The following is a 24,295-nucleotide window of genomic DNA, read 5'->3' as shown; positions in this document are numbered from 1 at the left end:
TGATGTTTACTCGGAGGCTTGCCTTAATCCGGATTCCCTGCCTCCTGCCCCAGTCAAGCCTGATAGGTACTACAGAGTTCCTAACTCACACTAATTTCTTTACAAAAGCCATAATGCTGACCCTGAAACCATTTCTCAAGGCCCCAAGGGAATGAAGGCCTCTACTGCTAAGAATCCATTACCTTCCGAGAGAGTCTAGATCCTTAGAAAGGTGGGGGGGAAAGGTATATACCTCTGCCACCCTAGCCATGAGGGCCTTAAATTGTCAGTTCCATATGCTTAAATATCAGCAGTTTCTGTTATCACAATTAAAGAATAAAATGTCACAACCTGAACAACCAGATTTGAAGGAGTTGCAGGATATGATGCATAGTGATGAACAAGTGGGTAAACACACCTTACAATGTGGCTATGATGCTCTAGAGGCCTCAAGTAGAGCTGCTGTTACAGGATCAGTCATTCGTAGACATGCCTGGCTTAGGGAACAAACCTTGCCTGATCATGTTAAAGCTAAATTACTAGATGCTCCTTTACAAAAGGATGTATTATTTGGTATTAATGCTGAGGAGATAATACGAAAAATGGAAGAAAAAGCTAAATCTATGCAAACTGTCAAAGCTTTTCTTCAGGTACAACCACCACGTTTTAGTAGAAATTGGCCTTCAAAAAAATGGTCCTTTCCAGCCACGGACAAGCCCCAAAGAGGTAGATACAGGCGCACAAGGGGCAGAGGACAATCTCAAGGTTCATATAGAGGCAGACAATGGCAATCTCCAGCACCAAGAGGTGGCGAAGACAGTGCACAGCAATACAGGAAACAAACACAATGACTTTCCCCTTTGCATGCCAAGCAAGGCTCAGGTAGCAGCACCCTTGGGAGGAATACTGGCATTATTTTCAAAAAATTGGCATATTGTCACAAAAGACAAATGGATCCTGGACATTATAAACAGAGGCTACAGATTTCATTTTCACACTCTTCCAAAAATGAGAGGCATGCCGAACCTGCCACACAATCAAAGGGCAGAGGTTCAAATACAAATTTCAAAGCTCATGGGCATGAAAGCTATTCAAGAGGTACCTACTCACGAACAAGGTCAAGGTTTTTATTCCAGACTATTCTTGGTACCAAGGGAGGGAACCGATTGGAGACCCATTTTGGACTTATCCATCCTAAACACATTTCTACTCGTACCAAAATTCAAGATGCTCACTTTACAGCAGCTTCTTCCCATGCTGGGCAAGGAGTCTTGGCTGGTAACATTGGTCCTCAAGGAGGCATACCTGCATGTCCCAATCAGACAAAGCTGCAGAAGATACCTCAGATTTCTTGCAGGTTCAATCCACTATCAATTCTCTGCATTGCCCTTTGGCTTATCTACTGCGCCCAGAGTATTCACAAAATGCCTGACATCAGTAATTGCCTACTGCAGACTTCAAGGGATACAAATTTACCCTTATTTGGACGATTGCCTAATCCGAGCGGACAGCAAACACATACTTCTGGGACATCTGGCTTATGTAACACGGTTATTGAATTCTCTGGGATACACAATCAACAAAGAGAAATCCAGGCTAACACCATCTCAGAAAATAATTTTCCTGGGTGCCAACTTGGACACAAACACCCAGATGGCCTATCTTATGCCAGACAAACAGGGGCAACTAACTCAGTACTTCAACATACTAGCAAATTGTACCAGGCTAACTGCAAGGAAAATCCTGCAGGCTCTGGGATTCATGGCATCTTGCATTCTTCTAATCCCATGTGCAAAGTTGCATATGAGGAAACTTCAATGCTATCTAAAAAATCTATGGTCTCAACACAGCCACAGTTTGGAAACAATAATACCACTAATTCCATGTTTGCAAAAGGAATTTCTATGGTGGGCCCAAGCATGCCAAACAAACACAGGTCTACAATTCTGCAAGCCTCAAGCAAATCAAGTCATCACAACAGACACCTCAGACTACGCCTGGGGGGCACACATGACAGACAGGTGCATTCAGGGCAAATGGTCCCAAAAGGAAAAGCACCTTCACATCAATCAAAAGGAAATGCTAGCAGTGAAAAATGCAATTACAGCTTTCAAGGACCTCCTGCATCCAGGGAAATTATTGATAAGAACAGACAACACCACAGTAATGTGGTACATAAACAAACAAGGAGGAACACATTCATACCCCCTGTGCAGGCTGGCCATGTCACTTTGGAACATGGCTCTGGAATGGCAAATCGAGCTTCAAGCACACTACCTGCCAGGCATGGAAAACACGCTGGCAGACAATCTAAGCAGAAATATGACAGATCCGCACGAATGGAAATTGCATCCTCAAGTGTTTACAAAAATAATCCAAGCGTGGGGAAGGCCAGACATAGATCTCTTTGCCTCCCACAAAAATCATCAATTGACAAAATTCTGCTCAAGGACATTTCATCCAAAGGCCTGGAGAGTGGACGCCCTTTCTTTCAGTTGGGCAGCACGGGCAGTTTACGTCTTCCCACCTTTACCTCTTCTGCCCAAGGTGCTCTTGAAAGCAAGAGAAGACAGACCAAAGATGATACTGATTGCTCCAGATTGGCCAAGACAACACTGGTACCCACTCCTGAGGAGCCTAACACATTCTTCTCCCTGGACCCTACCTCTAATGCCTCTTCTTCTGACTCAGCACAGCTACAAAACTCTTCACAGTCAGCTGAAAACACTCAATCTGGCTGCATGGAAAATTTCTTAACACCACAACAGACCCTACTCTCCAAGGAGGTGCAGGATGTCATTTTGGAGGCCAGAAGGCCATCTACTAGAAAAGCTTACTCCGCAAAATGGAAAGGGTTTTGCGCTTGGAATGAGAGAAAGGGCCAGGATCCTAGAAAACTGAATTTGCCTCAGATATTACAGTATCTAGCTGAGCTGCTGAACAGTGTACTTTCATTTTCCTCCATCAAAATCCATGCCTCAGCCATTTCTGCAGAATACAATACTGATCCACCCTTATTCTCTCACCCACTCTTAAGGCAGTTCCTCAGAGGGGCTAAGAATATAAGACCTCCAAGGAAACAACCAATACCAGGCTGGGATCTTAATTACATTCTAGAAACATTAACATTACCTCCCTTTGAACCAACTGCCTCAACAGATTTGCAATATTTGTCCTGGAAAACAGCTTTCCTTCTGGCTATTACCTCAGCTCGTAGGGTCTCGGAACTACAAGCCCTCATGGCTGTGCAGCCCTTTCTCATCTTCCACCAGGACAGGGTTTCCCTACGAACCAACCCGTCATTTATGCCTAAGGTAGTATCCAGGGTTGCTTTAAATCAGGCCATACACTTACCTACTTTTTACCCCAATCCTCAAAACAAAGGGGAAAGGCTGCTACATTCCTTAGACATCCACAGACAGCTGCGTTACTATTTGGACAGAACAAAGCCTTTCAGGAAATCAGAACAACTCTTTGTGTCCTATGCTGTAGGAGCTCAAGAGAAGCCAGTTTCCAAACAGACAATTTCAAAATGGATAGGCCACTGTATACGGTTTTGTTACTCCTTTCATGGTAAATCTGTACCTGCAGGCATCAAATCCCACTCCAGAAGGGCCACAGCTACCTCTGCAGCCTTCCTCAGGGGAGTCCCTACCAAAGATATTTTGGAGGCAGCCACTTGGAGTTCTGTACATACCTTCACTAAACACTACCACCTACCTTTATACTCCAAAACTAGAGCAGGCTTTGCCACTGCTGTGTTGCAGGGCATTCTGGCTCCTCCCAGTTCCACCTAGTGCCTACCACCCTGTGCGTAGCTTTGGGATTCTACCCATCTGTAATAACTGCAGCTGTATGCACGATGAACATAGTACAGTTTTGTACCTACCATAAATGTAGATGTTCGAGTGCTAATACAGCTGCAGTCCAGATTTCCCTCCCTCCTTCCCCTCTTGGTACAGTCCTAGTGGCTAATTCCTACTCTTACAACCTGAATGGGTTATCCTTCTATGGTGTATTTGCTTGCAACTACTGATTTTTGATTATATTGCATTACATGATTATATATAATATATATATATGTATATATATATATGTGTATATATATATATATATATATATATATATATGTGTGTGTGTGTGTATATATATATATATATATATATATATATATATGTGTGTGTGTGTGTGTGTGTGTGTGTGTGTATGTGTGTGTGTATGTGTATATATATATATATATATATATATATATATATATATATATATATATATATATATATATATATATATATGTGTATATGTATATATATATAGTGCCTTCCTTCTGGGGGCACCAGACATCTGGGGCAAGAAAGACTGAAGAAAATGGCGTCGACTGTGTCTTATATACCCCTGTCGCTGTGACGTCAGGAAAGAAAGTGACAACAACCGACGCCGGACCTAGACTTTGGAATTCGGCCGACTGAGGACCCGCCTGACGGCAGAGAACCCATCTGTAATGACTGCAGCTGTATTAGCACTCGAACATCTACATTTATGGTAGGTACAAAACTGTACTTTCCCCCTTCCCAGGTGGGAAAGGGGTTTTATTCAAGGATGTTTTTAGTGTCAACAAAAGAAAGAAAATACTGGGAGACCAGTTCTGGGCTTTTCTTTCCTAAACCTGTTTGTGATAATGCCCAAGTTCGAAATGCTGTCACTTCACAACTTGTTACTTCTTTTTCTTCATTCAAGTTTCCTGGTAACACTAGATTTAAAAGCTGCTTATTATCACATCCTTATTCATGCAGTTTTCTGGCATTTCTTAAGGTTTTGTGTGACTGGATAACATTATCAGTTCTCTACATTGTTCTTTGGACTATGCACGAGTATCCAATAGTGTTTTGAAAGTGTCTAGCCCCCGATGTTAAGTTGTCATTCTCGCCTTCATTCTTGCTGGATGGGTTTGGAGCCGATCCTCGGCTCCGACTCGGCTTATACTATAGCTTGAGAGCTATTTTTACCGGCTCGAGGCAGCCCTATAACCCACAATACCATGCTCTAACTCCCCAGATCTCGTTTGCCGCTGCGAGGTTGTCTTTTTTTACCGGCTCAGGTCAGTAAAGAGAATTCTTCTGTTAAACTAATTTTCAGGTAGTTTTTCCAGTTAGTTACCCTTGGTTAGGTCCCTACTAATTGTTTTATTCATACAACCCTTTTTGTAGCCCTTCTACCCTGATTTAGTTAATTTTTATCTTTGGGCCTATGGGCTTTTCCTTAGTTTTCCCCACCCCTTACAGTGTCTCTGTGTGGGTTTAGTCAGTTCCCTTAACTTTTCTAATTTTTAAGTTGAGTGCGTGTGTGGACTGACTGTTTTTACTGTTGTTAGGGCTATGTCCAAAGACACTAAGGTCTCTGACAGACGGTCACACTTCTTGTGTCTATTGCTTAGGGCCTTTACACCTGCAGGACTCTTGTTCCGTCTGTCACGGGTTTAGTTCAAGTCCTGCAGGAGAGGCGTAATAAGCTCATTTTAAGGGGCTTGTTAAAGCCCGATGACTCCCCGTCCAAGTCTGGCTCAGGGAAGTCTTCAAAAACCGCCAAACCCTCGGCTCCAGCTTCTGAGTCGAGGGCCGGCGTTATTGAGATGGCACCGACATCGGTTCCAATCAGATCTGAGGCGGGCAAAGTGGTATCCGCTCCGAAACCAGCATCGGAGCCGACCCCAGCGCGCAAGCGCTCTAGATCCCCCTCACTAGAATCCGTCCGATCGGCCCCGAGATTCCCTCTCCTATCGGAGCGGAGTCATAGGACTCACTCATCTAGGTCATCCAGGCTCTCCGACCACGACATCGAGAGGGTGGTCAGTAGGCTCATAAAATCTCAGGTACTAGCCAAATGCTCCAGAGCCCATCTCACCAGACTGTGGCTCCTTTGGTACCGCTATCAATTCCTCCTCCGACTCACCTCTCGAGTTCAGAGCCGGAGTTTTGTCGGAACCGTAACCTTGCCCACGTCAGAGCCGATACTCCCACCTTCGGCTCCGGTGTTGTTGGCTCCGACCTCTTCATTGGCTCCGTCCGTGGAGAGGTCCGGACGCCGGGACTCCATTGTCGGCTCCGAGGGGGCGAGTGGCATCGGACCCTTGTCCGACCCCGCTCTCCCTCAAGCTGCTCTGGTTAGTTCGGCCCCGACCTCATTCTCGGAGCCTTCTCTGTCGGTGCCGGGGGCGGTTCGGGTCTCTTCGGAGCCAGGACTACCTTTGGTACCTGATAGGGGAGCCTTCGAGGTGATGAGGAGCGTGCTGGACCCGGTGTCCACTCCAAGGTTAAGTTCTGCAGCTCCTCCCTCTACAATGCCTGTTACGGTCTCTGGCCATCCTCCTACATCTGACAGCAGAGATCCAAAGCGTAGGGTACCCACTTTGGGTTTCTCCTCCTCTTCCGAGGGCTCCCCTGAAGTTTCAGGGGAACCCCCTAGGAAAAGAAAGTGCAAGAGGAAGCACACAGACTCCCCTGAGTCTGTCACGTCGGACACCGACTTGGATGAGTCAGAGGGTTCCCCCAGATCCCCCTCTGAGGATGTCTCTTTTTCAGACATCCTAGAGATCCTAAAACAGAGGGGAAATTGGTCCACTCTCAAACCCTCCGAGGACGAGTCGGTTTACCTTGACGCTTTTGGATCTCGCCCTACCACCTCCTGGGTGTCTCCCCCTTTCGACCCACTAATGGAGGTAGTGGCTAGAAAGGCATGGGCAGCTCCTGATTCAATGGAACCTACCCCTAGGAGGCCCTCTAAATTTATTTCTGCACCAGAGGACAAATCCTTTCTCACCAAAGGTGTTTCAGTTGATGCTATGGTGGTAGCAGCAGCCACTAAGAAGGAATTGGCTGATCCTTCTGTACCTGTTCATCCTCCTAACAAAGAGTCCAGGACCATGGACAGGTAAACAAGCGGATTTGCTTCAGCGACCTTTACTATGCGGTCGCTGAACTATTTATGTCATTTCACCCGCCTTCAGAGAGACTTGCTCAAAGAACTGGGTGAAACTGTACAGGATCCTTCTGCTGCGGGGTATCAGGACAAGATGAACTCCCAGCTGGCCATCCTGAACTCCATTGTTAACTCTTCCATGCGGCTTATCTCCTACGCAGCCGATGGAGCGAGTAGGGCCGCAGGCACAGGTGTTGCGTTGAGACGTCACGCTTGGATGCGACTCTGTAACTTTGCCGATCCCTTCAAGGCATCCTTCACCAACACCCCCCTTTGATGGTTCAGAATTGTTTGGACCTCAGGTGAAGAATACCCTCACCAGATGCGAGCAAGATGGTAAGACTCTCTCTGCTGTGGGAGTCCATTTTTCCACACCTTCTAGACCTTATCCTAAGGGACAAAGGGGTGGAAAGATGTGGTTCCGCAAACCACAGGGAGTCACGCCTGCCGCACGTGGTGAATTTCCCCCCAGAGGCAGAGGGGGGAATAATAACAGACGCCGCCCTAGGGGACAGAGGGGGTCCACAGAACCAGGGTTCCAGGAATCTTTCCCTGACCAACCCTTCCAGCACCCCTGAGAAGCTGCCCGACTGCCCGCCTTCGGAGGCAGTCGGGGGAAGATTATCCCTGTACCCAGAAGCCTGGCAATCCCTCTCCCAAGACACATGGGTACAGAAGATCATATCCGAGGGTTACAAAATTCCCTTCACTTCCCCACCGGTACAACCGCCAAGACCCCTACCAGACGTACCACCCGCACAAAGGGGTCAGGCACAGCTAGAAATAAAAAAGCTGTTAGAAAAAAAGAGTCATCCAGGCAGTCCCAGCAGATCAGCTAGGATCGGGAATTTACTCCAGATTCTTTTTGGTACCAAAAAAGACTGGAGACCCATTTTGGATCTCAGCAGATTGAACAACTCTGTACAAAAGACAAAATTTCGGATGGTAACACTGCAGTCCATTCTACCCTTTTTGAGCAGAGACAACTGGATGTGCTCGTTAGACCTCCAGGACGCGTACTATCATATAAAGATACACAGGCACTCCAGGAGGTTTTTCTGCTTCCGGCTGGGAGCCAGTCATTATCAATTCAGAACCCTGCCCTTTGGTCTCACCACAGCCCCCCGGGTGTTCACCAAATGCTTGGCAGTGGTCATGGCTCACCTGAGACAAAAAGGATTCCAGGTGTTTCCATATCTAGACGACTGGCTCATTTCCACTACCACCAAGCAGCATCTTATAATGGCCAGGGATTACACTATTCAACTTTGCAACAATCTAGGTATTTCGATAAATTTTGCAAAATCCTCCTTGTCGCCTTGTCAATGTATAAACTTTATAGGCGCCGTATTAAACACCACAGAAATGTCTGCAACATTACCACCTCAGAGAGTGACAGACATAAGGCGGAATGTTCAGTCCCTGTTTCAGCCCAACAGAGTTCAAGTCAAGCTAGTATTGAAAGCGTTAGGCCTCATGGCAGCGATTCTTCTACTCCCATTAGCCAGCTTCCACATGAGGCTCCTCCAGTGGATGCTGTTTTCTCAGTGGTCCTTTCAACAGCTCCCAATGACTCACAACATCTTGATAACCCCATCATGCAAGAATCATCTCTCCTGGTGGATGGTTTCCCCTCAGCTTTTTCGGGGCAGCCCCCCTCCCCCCAGTTGCCACGGTGACAACGGATGCCTCCCTGATCGGGGGGGGGGGGGCATTATCAGGGCAGGACGGTCCAGGGCACATGGCAACAATTAGAACGCCACCTGCACATAAATGTCCTGGAGATGAGGGTGCTGCTTTTAACGTTGCAAGCCCTTCAGAGCTCTCTTCCCACAAGCACGATAGCAATTCAAACGGACAATATGTCTGTGGTGTGGTACATAAACAAGCAGGGCGGAACAAAGTCCTACCCCCTATGTCGAGAAGCACTCAGACTTTGGCAATGGGCGATTTCCTCTCAATGGTTTCTGATAGCAACGCACATCCCCGGGAAGTCCAACGTCATAGCGGACAGATTGAGCAGAACTATCCTCATGCCTCACGAGTGGTCTCTAAATCAAGCGGTAGCAGACAGAATATTTCAGAAGTGGGGCCAGCCTTGCTGCGATCTTTTCGCAACTCCTCAAAACAGCAAGTGCCTCGACTTCTTCACACTCTTTCCTCTACCAGGCCATCCCCCCAGAGACGCTCTTGTTCCCGATTGGCCCCGGGGTCTTCTATATGCCTTTCCTCCCTTACCATTGATCCCACAGTTAATTCAGAAAGCAACCGCATTGAGATCCAAAATGATCTTCATTGCTCCGTTTTGGCCTCTACAAGTATGGTTTCCGTTCCTGCACAGTTACCTACTGGAACAGCCTTGGCATCTGGAACCCTTTCCGGATCTGTTGACCCATCTCACGGGCAAGCTGCATCAGTCTCTTCATTCCGTCAACCTCACAGCTTGGTTGCTCCACTTCCAGCCATAGCCAGGCTTCCCCTTATTTCTCCTCCTGTTCGTGATATCATTCTGGTTTCCCATAAGTCCAATACTAGGAAGACATATGCGAGTAAATGGAAGCGTTTTTCACTCTGGGCACAAGCTAGGTCCTTAGATCCTTTCCATGCACCCATTCATAAGGTTCTAGACTTTCTGACGGAACTCTTTCATTCAGGGTCATCGTCAGCCACTATCAGAGTACAATTAGCGGCCATTGCTAATTTTCATGTGGGGCTCTCAGAAGCAAATATTATGTCCCACAAACTCTGTAAAGCCTTTCTCAAGGGCATCTTTTTGCTTAGACCTCCAGTTAAGGGATCCACCCCCACAATGGGATTTGAATTTAGTTCTAACCTCATTGATTCTTCCTCCTTTTGAACCTGCAGCTTCTTGCTCCCTCAAGCTTCTTTCGTGGAAAACTCTGTTTTTAGTAGCCATAACATCTGCCAGAAGGGTATCGGAACTTCAAGCCTTGTCTGTCCGTCCCCCTTATTTGGTCTTTCACAAAGACAGGGTAACTCTCAGAACAAACCCTTCCTTCCTACCGAAAGTGTCCTCTGAAGCAAATCTAAACCACTCTATTGACTTGCCTGTCTTCTTCCCAGACTATTCCAACAGGGCTGAACAGAAATTACATTCATTGGATGTTCATCGCCAACTATGGTATTATCTAGACAGGACAAAACAACTCAGAAAGTCAGACCAGCTCTTTCTCTCTTATGCTGCAGGAAAGAAAGGGCTTCCAGTATCAAAGGTTACTCTTTCCAGATGGTTGACATCTATTATTACCTTTGTCTATGAGCTGAGGCACAGACAACGTCCGTCTAGGCCTAAGGCTCATTCAACCAGGGCACTATCAACATCAACGGCCTTTCAAGCAAGGTTACCATTAGATGCCATATGTGCAGCAGCTACATGGGCTTCCCAACATACCTTTATTGCCCATTACAAAATTGATATAGCCTCCAGAAATAGAGCTGACTTTGGTTCCACTGTACTCAGGAGTCTGTTCCATTGAGCCACCCAGGACTAAGGTGCTAGGGACGCTGTCCCATCCAGCAAGAATGAAGGCGAGAATGACAACTTAACATTAAGAAGTTATGTACTTACCATAACGTTCCATGTTAGTTGTCTTCTTCGCCTTCTTTCTTGCCTCCCTCCTACCCCCTAGCCTGGACAGACTTGAGGTCTCTGAGTCCTTCCATTTCTGGAGATACAATATGTTACGGTTTCCCCGTATCCTTAGTGTTACTAGCAGGGATTCCGTACTTGCAAATGAGGATTATAATAATATATTTATACTATGTCTTAGCTTCCAAACGAGATCTGGGGAGTTAGCGCATGGTATTGTGGGTTATAGGGCTGCCTCGAGCCGGTAAAAATAGCTCTCGAGCTATAGTATAGGCCGAGTCGGAGCCGAGGATCGGCTCCGAACCCATCCAGCAAGAAAGAAGGTGAGAAGAAGACAACTAACATGGAACGTTATGGTAAGAACATAACTTCTTATTATAGCTCATTGCAGGCTACAGGATTTCCATATTTTTCCATGTTTATATAACTTGGTTATCTTTACGGGTCTTTTTCAAAGTGTCAGGAATTTCTCTCTTGGGTGAATGATTTCTTACACAAGCTGGGATTCCAAGAGAACATTTGTTAACCTTTCTAGACTCCTCATAGGATTGTGTTTCTGGGACATCAACTAGACACCACAGTTCAAAGAGATTTTCTTCCACAGGAAAAAATAGATCTATATCTAGATCTGTTTCTAGGGTTTCCCACTCAGACATCAGTCACTGTGAAAGAAATACCTCGATTTTTGGGTCTCGTGGCTTCTATGGTTTTCATGATACCCCTGGCAAGGCTTCACATGAGAAAGATACAGTGGTATTTGAAGTCTCTTTGGTCCTAGCACCAACACCCCTTGACATTTTGAACTCCCAGTGCTGGCGTCTGTCAGAAGAGAAAATCAGTTGCTCGAGATAAAAAAAATCCCTAAATCCAGATCTCCCCTTCTCCCTCCATGCTCCAAAGCAGTCAGTCACCACAGACACCTCGGACTTTGATTGAGGAGCAGTTTCAGGAGAGTTAAAAGTGCAAGGTATGTGGCATACCAGGACAGATGCAAGCACGTAAATAATAAAAAAAGGTGCTTGCCATGATCAAGGGACTCAACTTTCGGAATCATCTTTGGTCCCCGGGACCACTTCAAGTTGTTACAGATAATGCCACAGTCATGTGGTAGGTCAACAAGCAAGGGTTACCAGGTCACATCCCCCACTGCAGGCTAGCCATGTTAGCTTGGGATATAGCATCACAGCACAGTCTCATTCTGCAGGCATTCTACATTCCATCAAGGCGTAATTGTGTGGTAGACAAGCTGAGCAGGACAAGGACAGACCCTCACAAATGGAAACTAGATCAGGGAGTCTTCCAGAATTTAATCAATCTGTTGAGATTTCCTCAAGTAGACCTCTGCCTCCTCTTTGAACAATTGGCAAGATTGTGTTCCAAGACTCTAAGCAGGAATGCCTGGAAGACAGACGTGGTTTCTTTTTCTTGGACAGGAATGTTCCTTTATCCTTTTTCACCCTTTCCACTAATATCCAGGATATTTCTGAAGATTCAGACGGAATCCCCCAAGATCATTGTGGTGACTCTCTTCTGGCCCAGGCAACCAAGGTTCTCCCTTCTTTTGGAAATGGCCAAGAGCAATTACCACAATCTTCCACACAGACTTGATCTACTCACACAAGAACAAGTGTGTTTGATATGCCCGCATACCAATACATTTAGTTGACTGCCTGGAGGATAGGGTCTTAATTCCTTTTAAACACCTTTTTGCTGAGGACATGCAGCAGGTACTAATGAAGGCAAGAAAACTTGCTACTAGAAAATTATATATTAGCAAATGGAAAAAGTTTTCTATTTGGTGCCATCAACGTAACCAGCACCCATTTAGGACTAGTTGTTCTCCGATTTTACAATATTTTTGTTGAGTTATTATCCTTTGGCCTTACTTACTCCTCTGTCAGGGTTCATCTATCAGCCATTTCAGCATGTCTGTCCATGGATCCTCCTCGTTTAATGCAGTCTCATATGAACATTTTTTTTGAAAGCGGCTTTACGAGAGGCCTCCAAAAAAAAAAAAAAAAAGGTAGCCCCTCCTTGGGATCTTAATTTTGTGTTAGAGAAGCTAACTTCCTCCCTTTGAACCAACTAACCTGGCCGACTTGAGGTTCATAACATCTTTGCTGATTTTTTCTGACCTCTGCAAGAAGAGTATCAGAGTTGCAAGCTCTTGTGGTGAGTTAACCCTACCTCATTTTTCGCAGGCATAAGTTTTCTTTGAGAATTAATTCTTCTGTTATGTCTAAAGTAGTATCCAAATTTACTTTAAGCCCAACTATACATCTCTTTGTTTTCTTTCCTGAACCAAAAATGAGGGAAAGGATACTCCATACCTTGGATGTCTATAGACAATACGCATACTATCACAACATAACTAAGTTTTTGGATCAATTATTAATTTCTTGTGAAGATAAAAAGGACAGCCTGTGTCAAAACAGACTATTTCCAAATGGTTGTCTAAGGTTATTATCTTTTGTTATACTCACCACAACTAAACTGTTCCAGACTGGTTCAAGGCCCACTCTTCCAGGGCTTTGACTTTTAGAATTCATCCCTTTCCAAAAGGTATTCTAGAAGGAGCAATTTGTTCCTCTGTACATACATTTACAAAGCACTATAAGCTCAATTCCTTCTCTGGTCCTTGCAAAGCCTGATCGAGACATATTCTCCAAGGTTAAACACCCTCGGGAACAGGAAAAGCCAACACCCATACCAATACTTTGCTTAATGACCACTTCCAGTTAATTACCTGCCACAGTACATAAATCACTGAGTAATACAGCAAGGTGCCACCACACTGTGTTCAATGGTAGCCCAAAAGCCAAATAGTAACTCACCATAATTTACTAAAGTTGGAACAAAGGAAGTTAACACTGGTTGTCCAAAAACCAAGTTTCATCTCACCATTTAAACACATTTGTGGTGATGGAAACTCCCAGAACAATTTGGTGTAGTCATGCCATATTTAATCCACATTATGTAAAGTATCACAGGCACATAAAAAAGCAGTGATTTTGTCCCTTACATACTAGGACTTAAACAAAAAAAATGTTTTTTGTTTGTTTGTTTAACACATGCTAAGGACATAGAGTCACTTAGTCCATAGGGGCCAGTTGCATGGGTGTTTAACTACCACTGCAGTTCTTTTAACTCTAATCTGATTTCCATGCCTCCACCCCACCCCCATCATCTACTTCAGTATCATCTATAACAGAAACCAAATGCATGATCCATGTATTCCTGTATATGTTTCCGTAATACATTCTTTTGTTCATTCACCCTGATGTCACAAAGGTATTGGGCAACCAATGAATTGAGTGTGGTGACACCTTGCCATAATACTCCGTGATTATTGTACTGTGGCAGGTAATTATTAGCAAGCGGTCATTAGAACACAGAGTATTGGTACTGGTATACACTCCTTTTGTTGTCAGGGTCTTTAATTTTGGAGTTACAAAGTGACTGTTTGCTTGACATATTCTTTAGGGACTCTCCTGGATTCTTCTCTTTCAACCTTCCAAATGTAGTAAGCTAGGGTTTTCTAACTATATAGCTAAGGCTGCTGTAGCAGTTATCAATATGATGAACATAGTACAGTTGTGTAAGTAAACTTATCATAACAATATATGCTTGAATGATCACTGGTGCAGTAGCCTCCCCCCCCCCCCCCCCCCATCCTCCTTGTTTTATGATATGTTGTTTAAACCAGGAAGTGGTTATTTATTTTTTGTTCTTCCTGGCATTATCCTTTCAGGGCTCAGTGCCCACCTCTCTGTTGGCAGGAAAGCTCTAAAGGGCTTGGCTCCCACACTTGTCTTTCAGTCAGCTGCCTGACTCTGAATGTTTGGGTGCATGCATTGTGCACTGAAGCTTTCAAAACTGCCTGATTGTTATATCCTTGGTAGGGTATACCCCATATAGCTAAGGCTACTACAGCAGTGATCATTTGAACAGCTGCTGTTATGGTACTTTTCCCCACACTAAAGCTTAATGAAAAAATACCTTTGGTGTATTTTTCCCTCTCAGCTGACTACCAGCTAAATCTTTAACCTCCTTCCAGTAATCTTTCACATTTCCATTCAAGAAAATTATCTTTTGTTCAAGAACATTCTTTCTGGAAAATATTGCAGTGGTTACTAATGCTGCAGTAGTCTTGAAATTCTGAGTGTTGCTAGCTTTATATTTTTCTGAACTATTTTGTATACCACAAAGGCTTCTTTTAACTCAGTTGTCCACCATAGCTGTGGCCTTCCCTAAACTCATGCAGTGTTATACAGGTAAGAAGGTATTCTGAGGCTGTTTTGCACTCATCTTGTGAGGTCACACAAGACCAGTCATTATTTACCAGCTCCTTCCAACTTTTAGTCTACACAAATTCATTATGTGAGAGATGCATCTATATCAAGAACCTAGAATCCAGGCTCTCTCGCTCACCAGTCAGTTCATCTGATACTAAGCGGGTTGTCAGCATGCACCCCTCATCTCCTGCACCTACCAAACCAACAACACATAAACCTACATATGCAGAAGTCCTTACAAGAAGCTTACCTAAACATCACAGACCTCCCAAACACAAGCACGCGTGCCATAATACATCCTCTGCAGAAGATAATACACATGATATATCACACACCGTTGTCTTACCAGTCAAGCCCCTAAGGCATAATACAAAAACAAAGATCTTAGTCATAGGTGACTCAGCTGTGAGACACACAGATGTCCTGTAAAGGTCACGGTCAGCTGTCTGTCAGGTACCAGGATTCACCACATCATACACGCACTCAAGTCTCTCAACAACAGGTAATGTTATTAGTCCGTCATAGTCCATGTTGGTGTGAACGACTTGAGACGTATCTCAGTGGGCTATATGAAGAGAGACATGACTGAGCTCTCAGATTATGTGTCTCAGGCATGTCCCTAGTCTTAAGCAGCATTTTTACCTTTGCCTAGAATGATACCTCAATACAAACAAAAAATGATTGACTTCAACAATTGGCTTAGATGTCCTTCAAGAATGCAACTGCAGTCCTGATATATGGGTTGTCCTGCCTCAGGCAGCCCGATTCCAAAGTCTGGGTCCCTCCCTGACGTCAGAGTGGCTGGAGTACAAAGGCATCAGCCGACGCCATCTTCTTCGGTCTTTCTTGGTCATCTAAAGCTACATTTTTCTTGCCTCAGCCGATGTCAGAACAAATTGAGAAAGTTAATAATTGTTTGTCTTGTGGTAAAAAATACCTCATAAGGACTTCCATTCTTACTGCCTCCCTTGCCTGGGCCCAGACCACGACATCTCGGCCTGTGCTGCCTGTGCTTGCTTTAATAAAGCACTCTCAGCCCGGGCAGAATTTGAAGACTTTTGGCGAATCCGAACAACCGACAGCACAAGCTCTTCCACCGATATAACGCGAGACTACACAGGTGCCGGTTGTTGGTTTTCCTCCAGAAACTTATGGATCTACCCGACACCATTGCAGCTAGGCCTCCTGTATCCATGTCCATCAAGGCCTTTGCACGTGCCAAGGCCGCCAGCCAGGCCAAGGCCCAGATCATGTCTGTTGCTGCAGATCTAATCTCTCTTATCAGGGGGTCTCAGCCTCACCCAGACAGAGGTTCTCAGCCGCCTGCAGAAAAAAGGGCTAGAACTGAGCAGGCAGACAACCTCTCTTCAGATGAAGCCTCTGGGGATTCAGAGCATTCAGATACCCAAGAAGAATCCTTCCAGGCCTATGAGGACTCTGATGCTGAGGAATCAATTCCTTCTGCCTCTCCTCCAGAGGATTTTTCTTTTGGTGAAGTCCTCCACTCCATGAGGGAACATTTTAAGTGGCAGGGTCAGGAATTTTCTGATTCTAGGAAAAGGCTACGTACCTTCCTTAAGTTACCCCAGCACAGACCTTTAGCTATCCCTCCAGTTTTAGATGTCCTGGATGATGTATACTCCGACTCCAGTGCTTCCCCTGATTCTCTCCCTCCTGCTCCTGTCAAGCCAGACAGATATTACAGGGTTCCTGACACTCACAAGCATCTCTTTAAGGCCCACTCTGTGGATCTAGAAACTATTTCACAGGGCCCCAAAGGAGTGGCTACCTCCTCAGCCAAGAATCCACTGCCAGCTGACAGAGAAGCAAGGTCCCTGGAGAGATGGGGTAAAAAAGTTTGTACCTCTTCCACCCTTGCCATGAGGTCACTTAACTGCCTTTTTCATATGTTTCAGTACCAGGATTATTTACTGGATGATTTGCAGAAAAAGCTAGCCTCTCCTGAGCCTATAGATAGAAAGGCATTGCAGGATTTGGTTCATAATACTCAGCAGGTTAGCAATCATTTTCTTCAGTGTGGTTATGATGCATTGGAGGCTTCATGTAGGGCAGTTATGACAGGGGCTGTTATCCGTAGACATGCTTGGTTGAAAGAACAGCCACTGCCGGATCATGTTAAAGTAAAGCTCCTGGACGCACCTCTGGATAAACAGAAGCTTTTTGGTGCTAATGCTCAGGATGTGTTGAAATCTATTGAGGAGAAGGCAAACTCAGTACAGACAGTAAAGGATTTCCTCCAGGTTCAGCCACCAAGATTCAGCAGGAATTGGCCTTCAAAGAATTGGTCCTTTCCAGACTCTGACAAGTTTCAAAGGGGAAAGAACAGGCGCTACAGGGGTCGCCAGTGGCAACCACAAAATCAGAGAAATGGCACAGGTAGTTCACCTGCACCACAGGGACAATCACAATGACTTACCTTTCACTCCGCCTACCAAGGCTCAAAGAGAAGCACCTCAAGGCGGAAAATTATCTCTATTCTCAAAAAACTGGCACATTATAACAAAGGACAATTGGATTCTGGACATAATAGACAGAGGTTACAGGTTCCACTTCCATACCTTACCAACGGGACAAGGCATGCCAAACCTGCCACAAAATCAAAGGTTAGAGGCACTCATACAAGTCTAGTTTCTGGTGTCATTCAAAGGGGGTCCAGTATCTGTCAGCCTGGGATGACATGGTTGACAGACCTCGATGCTTTGCCAGAGATGGTCTTCATCTGTCACCCCTGGGATTTCAGTTATTGGCTAAGGCTGTTGCCATCCCCATAGTACCTTTTTTAGGCAATGTCAAAAGAATAAAAACACCCTGTAAAAACAACCTCAAGTTTATACTGCTAAATGCTAGGACCCTAAACCAGAAACTGCACTCACTGGAAGCAGGCATCACCATGGAAGATGCTGACATTTGTGCAGTCACTGAGATCTGGTTTAAGGCTGCGGAGAGCACCCCAGCTATACCAGGTTACATTTCCTTCCACATGTTCAGACCACAAACTGAAGGCACAAGAACTAAAGGAGGTGGTGTGTCAATATTCATTAAAGATAAATACACCTCTAGATTGGTTAAACACACGATTTCCTTGAATTACTTCAGGTGTAATTGACTGTAGGTAACACCCCTCTTCAGGTCATTGCCAGCTGTAAAACCCCCTTCATGAATTAGGACATCCAGCCAGCCTACTTGGATTCTACTTGAGTTAATCAGGATACAACCAGACACCCTGGTTTTGGGTGGCTTTAATTACCCGTCCATAGCCTGGGTAAATTATACATGTTCTAACTCACTTGCCCATAGGTTCCTGGACTTCATTAACTCCAATGCCCTGGATCAGCTGGTTGACACACCCACAAGGGGCTTAAACATCCTGGACCTGGTGTGGACCGCTGCACCGCCCCCAGTATGTGGCTGCCCCTGCTGAGATCTGATCACAAATTAGTCTTGCTAGAAGTAACTATAACACAAGTCCCCCGCTCCTCAGCAACAACAAGAGTAAAAAAAACTTCTCCACGGCCAATTACACCCTCTTACGTGACAGCATAAATAGGTTCGTAGCCCCTCCCCCACTGATGGGAACAGACGCCTATGCTGAGTTGTATGCCAATGCTTTAGAACCAAAGCAAGATCTTCAAGGAAAAATAAACCTGCCTGGTGGACAACTGTATAACAGTAGAAAGAAATTGCTGTCTAAGAGAAGGAAGGGAACAGTCTCAAAACTGGAAACACTCCCGCCTCAACTTAAGCAAACAGGACTCTTAGTGAAGTCCTCCAAAGTTAACTACGACTTAGGGCACTTTTCCTAATTGGGCTAATACCAGTAAGAAAGCTGTATGGAGGTTATTTACTGTGTAAGTTATAGCTGTCCATCAGAAAAGTTATTATGACACTAGGTACTTGGAGCACAGAAATCATAATCTCACTGGGAGTGGTGGGTAGAGGCTGGTATAATAAGAGTTTGTTGATTTTTAGTTTGTTGGCTGTAATGTGTTGCGTTTGCATAACAACCCATTCAGTATTGTTTGGTGATGTCGTTGTCATTATCAGCTGAAACACCACTTTTTCCATTCTGATACCTGGTATCTGACTCTGGAACACATAATAAGAATCAAGCTCTGTATTTGGAATATTCTCATCTGGGTAAAGTTTGTAATATGAAAATAACAGATTTATACATGCTGGACCACATATTCAGCATGGAGCACCTGTTTCCAATACTACTGACTCATGTTACTTTAACTCCTTTCCTGTTAACACTGTCCCTCCCTTTTTCTGCCTTCAGACAGCGTGGGCAAGATTGTAGTCATCAAATAATGCAACTAGATGCAGGAAAATGGTGACAGAGCAAACCTTTAAATGATTTTCTTTGAGTTTTATGTTGCGTGTTCTCAAATCTATGTATGTATCCTCTTGTTAAAACTAGTGGTAAACAGTATTCAGAGCTGCGGTCAGAAATGTATAATTTTATTCATCCGTTTATATCCAATATTTATTTATTCATCTTATTTTTCCTTTTTTTATACAGAAAAGTGCTACCTGAGGAAGTCGAGACAGCAGGAGCCCTCATGACTTTCTTTCTTGCTTTGGGACTGTCAGTTGGGGCAGGATTGTCGTTCCTTTTCAGAGCCCTTGTATAGTAGAGGCCCTAACCTGCATTAAAGCAGGTTACTTGCCGTTATTTTAGATTGTTTTTAAAACTGTATTTTTTATACTTGTTTTTCAGAAGGTTGTAATGAACTTGCTCTGTAAAGAAACTTGTGGAAGACTGTACACAATGAAAATCTATCAGGGTTATTTTCTTATGTTTTAAATTTGACTGCTGCATTTTCTGTAGTAGTGACAGCATCACTGAAGCCTTCTTTCTTCTCATAGCACTTAGTTGTCATGTTGTAAAATATGTATTTGTGCTACAGCAGTATTGAATGTTCAGGACTTTGTTTTGATGTTTTTATTTTACTTTTATTTGTAACTAGAGCCTGTATTATACTGACAGTTGTAAGTCTGTAACCATGTAGTCCGCCTTCTCAGCCCACTGCTTCAGCTGGCTTACCTGAGTGTTAGCATTTGTTGCCCTGTGGAAAATACATTATGTGCCTTCTTTGATGTCATGAGGAGGTTTATTCCTTCAAATCTCCCCAGAAGTGATGCATTGTGCACAAATAACTGTTCTTCAAAGTACAGACACACACATCTTTGCACACCTTGCAAAAGGAGGGGGAAAAATGCCAGCTGCATCCCCTAAGGTGTTAGCCAAGTAGCTCATAGCATAGGTAGTACTTATCCTTCTCTGAACTTTAGAGAGAGGATTCCTGAGCCCAGGAAAAGGGACTTTCACCACCTACCAGTAAGGAGTGAGCCATCGGTTAGCCAATGCAATTGCTCACCAGCTGTTACTGTGTGATGTATTACTCAAAACGAGGTCACTATTGTGGCAGCACAGTTTGACAGACTGAGAGATCCAAACTGACACAGCTGTGACTGTGAAGTCGAATGAGAGCATTGTTTACTAGGTTTATTAACAGCATACTCTTTGTTTGCATGCTTTTCTTTCAGAGTAACAAAACTCCTTATCAGTTTGAACTAATTTAAACAGAGAAACACTTAGCTGGAGTTTCTATGTGGGATACGTTGACTCCTCTCTACATCCAGAAGAGTTTGTCATGTAGCTTAAGAAGTCTTTGCTGTGCTAGCAGAGAGGTCTCCTGAATTGCAGGTTCTGACAGCACAGGAATCCAACAACTGCAGAAGTTGCTGAACAAAGTGGTTATGGGAAGAGTTTAGTGAGGCCAAGGGAAATAGCTTTTGGATGGCCCCAAAGAGGGTTTAATAAATTATCTGGTAATTGGGAGAGGAAGGTGAGATGCTGCTCAGGCTGTCTCACCAAGAGTAGACAATATTAACCTTTGACCTGTCTATGTTGCTAGATGAGGTTACTGGAGCAAGGCTGAAGGGGTGAACGAGCCTGTTGGGAAATTCAGAAGGTGCTGTACATCATTGGCAACTTGTGATTAGCATGCTTTTCAGTGTTGCTTGAGCAGTACCTCTTGACTAGCAAATTTGGATAGTGGTCTCCATTTTCACTGTAACATTTGTTTTATTTCTTATTTTTATGTTGTTGAGTGAGGAAATATGAAAAAGAACAGTTATTCATTTTTATATATTTATAAAAGTAATTATTTATGATGTTTTTATAAATGGACTGAATGTGTAAATGACACATGGTATCTAGATGAATGGGACCTGTTTGTGTAGCTCAAATATTGATGAATTACTGTCTCGAATATGTCAAAATGGATCAAAAAGTGAAAACGTATTAGATAATCAGAGATTACAGCATGGCAGCAGTAATTAAAATAAGAAGAAACAGGATGCTGCTATGTTTTATATAATTATTTCTTTGTGTGCTTTTTTCATGAGAGGATGTTTACTGGATTGTGTACTGGAACTAAAGAGTGTTTTACCATTTTTTTATTATACAGTGTTAATTTCATCTTCTGTAGATATTTTGATGCCCTTCTATTAAGTTCTTATTTGATTTTTTGTGCACTGCCATTGTATTATCTTGCATCTGATCTTCAAGAATGATAAGGCAGCATATGCAAAAGACACAGTCTAGTGCATTTTCTTGCATGTAATGCTGTATTCCCTTTCCTACATAAATGCCATGTAGAAGGGACATACCTCAGACTTTTTGATTGCTTTAAGTGAGATGTTATCTACTTCTAGGAAGACATGCACCTTAAAAGCAGGTACCATCCTTCCAAGAAAGAAAACCTGCCATTTGTGGGTTACATCCTAGTAGAGCTTGTTATTATAACATACAGTGTAACGTTTTAGGGTGAAAAATGCACAAAGGGCAGGAAAACATGAAAGAAGGAAAAAATACATGCTGTCTTTCTTACTGAACTTATCAGTATCATTAGGGGGGAAACATTTGAGCATTTTCATCTGGTGAAAAAACATATATCTTTATAATTTGTTTTTGCTCATTCTGATGAAGATTCAGCACTTGTCTTCATGGCTAAGGGTTTGTAACAGTTCTTCCATTTTTGTTGGCTCCTTCACATCTGCTGAGACCTTTGGTGGTTAGGACACCAAAAACGTATGCATGCACACACATGTTGCAGTTTATACTGTGCAGTACATTTTTATGCTGTTTCTGCTTTTGTCATGTTGCCCCCCCCCCCCCCCCACCTTGTCACTGTTAAGGACAGTCTGCTGCAAACATCTTCCATTCCGTCAATTTGCCAGTCTCCCTCAGCACCTGCTTTAAAGAGCATCAGTAGTTGTTAGGTTGTAGCTAAGCCTTAATTCCACCCTACTTTCATGTTCTGATATGTTTGTTGAACTCCAAAATCTAAAACTACTCTTTGGATAAACACAGAGGCATGCTTTGTTCTCCGGGTCTCAGTGATGACACCTTTTGCAGTTTCTTTAAGTCTTTCAGTACTTAATCCTACACTGTCGTGGGGATACTTATAGTCATGTCCCAGAGGGGAGATCTTTCTTTGCTTCAGTGAAGTATCACCAAATTAAACCAGAAAAGAAACACGGCACTTGGACCGTCTCAAGAAGTCCTTTAAGAAGATAAATGAACCGTACTACAGAATAAACTCAAGATTAATAGTTAAATAAATTAAAAGGTAAGTGCTTTCATTTTGTTCGTTTCAAAACTTTCTCAGACAAGGGACCAGTGAGATATTCACAATATGCACCCCCCCCCCCCCAGAAAAAGCACGCTAAAACATTAAAAAAAAAAAAACTACTCCTAATAAAATATAAAATTATTATCTGATTCCATAATTTTCCGACTAACAAAAATTTAACACAATAAAAATATAATAAGTGAATAGATTATATTTTAAGAGGTCTAGTTTTCAAGATGGGGACAATGCTAACATGCTCATTAAGCCCGGGCCAATTGGAAGCATTCCAGTAGAGCTGCTAGAATATTTCTCTGATCTGTAAATGTACCTTCCAAGCACCACCTCTAGGGTCATGCTTGATTTGCTGCAGAATGAAGAATTTGAAAGTGTGCCCAGAAAATTCCTGACTATGCTTAAGTGCATTAGTACTTCTCTCCTTGCAAATATCGTAAAGATTTTCATACACCTTTTCCCGGAGCTTCCTTTCAGTCTTACCAGTATAGAAACCCTCACATTGTTGACAAAGCACAATGTGTATAATGGCCTTTCCACCATTGGTGGATTTAAATGATGATTTCATTGTATAGTTGTCTGAGGAAGTTTTGTGACAAACAAAACAAAAGTGCTTACCTTTTAATTTATTTAACTATTAAAGCTTGAGTTTATTCTACAGTATGGTTCATTTATCTTCTTAAAGGACTTCCTGAGCCGGTCTGAGTGCCGTGTTTCTTGCTGGTTTAGTCTGTCTCGTTTTTTTGTTTTTTCTGGAAGTTTCAGAAAGTGTTCCGTGCCCAGTGTGGTATCTGCTGAGGTTTGTTGTTCTTACACAGAAGACTGCAATTGTGACAGGTGTTGAAGTGATAGCTTCACTAGATAGAGTGCAACACTGTTCACAGGTTTATTCTTTAAACCATTCATCTGTCTGTGTTTAAACTACTTTTCGTTGTCCATGGCATTACATTTGGTAAACTTGTTTTTTCAACAGTTATGTCATGTTCATCCTCAGACTTGGACTTAATAAGCTTGCTGTGAGAATCTAAGAGCAAATGTTTTATATGTTACATACAGGTGACCCAAACAGGTCTCTGATTACTACACTTCATTACACAGACCACAGTACCAAAAACATTATGGCAAAACATTCAGATTGATAAGCATAAATCTAGAAATCACACTTGTCACACAAGGACAGAGATGAATCTGTTGGAAATCTATTTATAGGTTCATAGGTGTGTACAAGGCTAATGACCACTGGACCTTTTTAACCCTGGGTCCTGGGAGATGAGCCCCAAACCAGGGATGAATTTCCTGTTCCCCATCCAAGTTATACTTGAATTGGATTAGGGAGGAACTCTGCTTTGCATGGATGGACAGCTTTTTCCAGAGAAGTTGTTTCTGGGATACATACCTGTACATCCAGCAGGTTCTATTTATATCACAGGCAAGGTTTTAAGTCTTTAGAACAGGTAATTCTGGCCCTCAGCAGCCTGTAGAAGACTGAATATATATTACACCTTGCATTCTTTTAGTTAGGAACCACTGTGGACAGTGGGCATTGCACTCAGTGACAGCTGTGACAAATATCAGACACAGTAGAGTGCCAGTTAAAACAATTATTTCTTCCAGTCATCTTCAAGAGATGTTCAGCAGGGCAGTTCTGAAATGAATCCAAAACAGATTCCATTGGTATTTGGCCCTGTATAATTTTATGGATTCATAATGATACACTGGGGACAGTAACATCAAGTCCACTAAACTCAAAAACTGAAAATCAA

General features: G+C 43.5%; 1 protein-coding gene across 2 annotated transcripts in view; it reads left to right on the top strand.

The window, feature by feature from the left end:
• SLC29A2 (solute carrier family 29 member 2) overlaps positions 1-22,608 on the top strand; it is a 459,931-nt gene extending 437,323 nt beyond the window's left edge. For both annotated transcript variants that reach the window (XM_044060481.1, XM_044060479.1), the window contains exon 13: positions 19,400-22,608. In XM_044060481.1, coding sequence (XP_043916416.1) covers positions 19,400-19,511 — 112 coding nt within the window. In that variant the 3' untranslated portion in view covers positions 19,512-22,608. The remainder of the gene's footprint in view (positions 1-19,399) is intronic.
• Positions 22,609-24,295: the final 1,687 nt, after the last annotated feature.

This window comes from Protopterus annectens, chromosome 2.part0, assembly GCF_019279795.1.
Source record: "Protopterus annectens isolate FY-2018-M chromosome 2.part0, PAN1.0, whole genome shotgun sequence".
NCBI lineage: Eukaryota > Metazoa > Chordata > Ceratodontiformes > Protopteridae > Protopterus > Protopterus annectens.
Note: the sequence above shows the minus strand (reverse complement) of the source record. Positions and strands in the feature narration are given on the sequence as shown.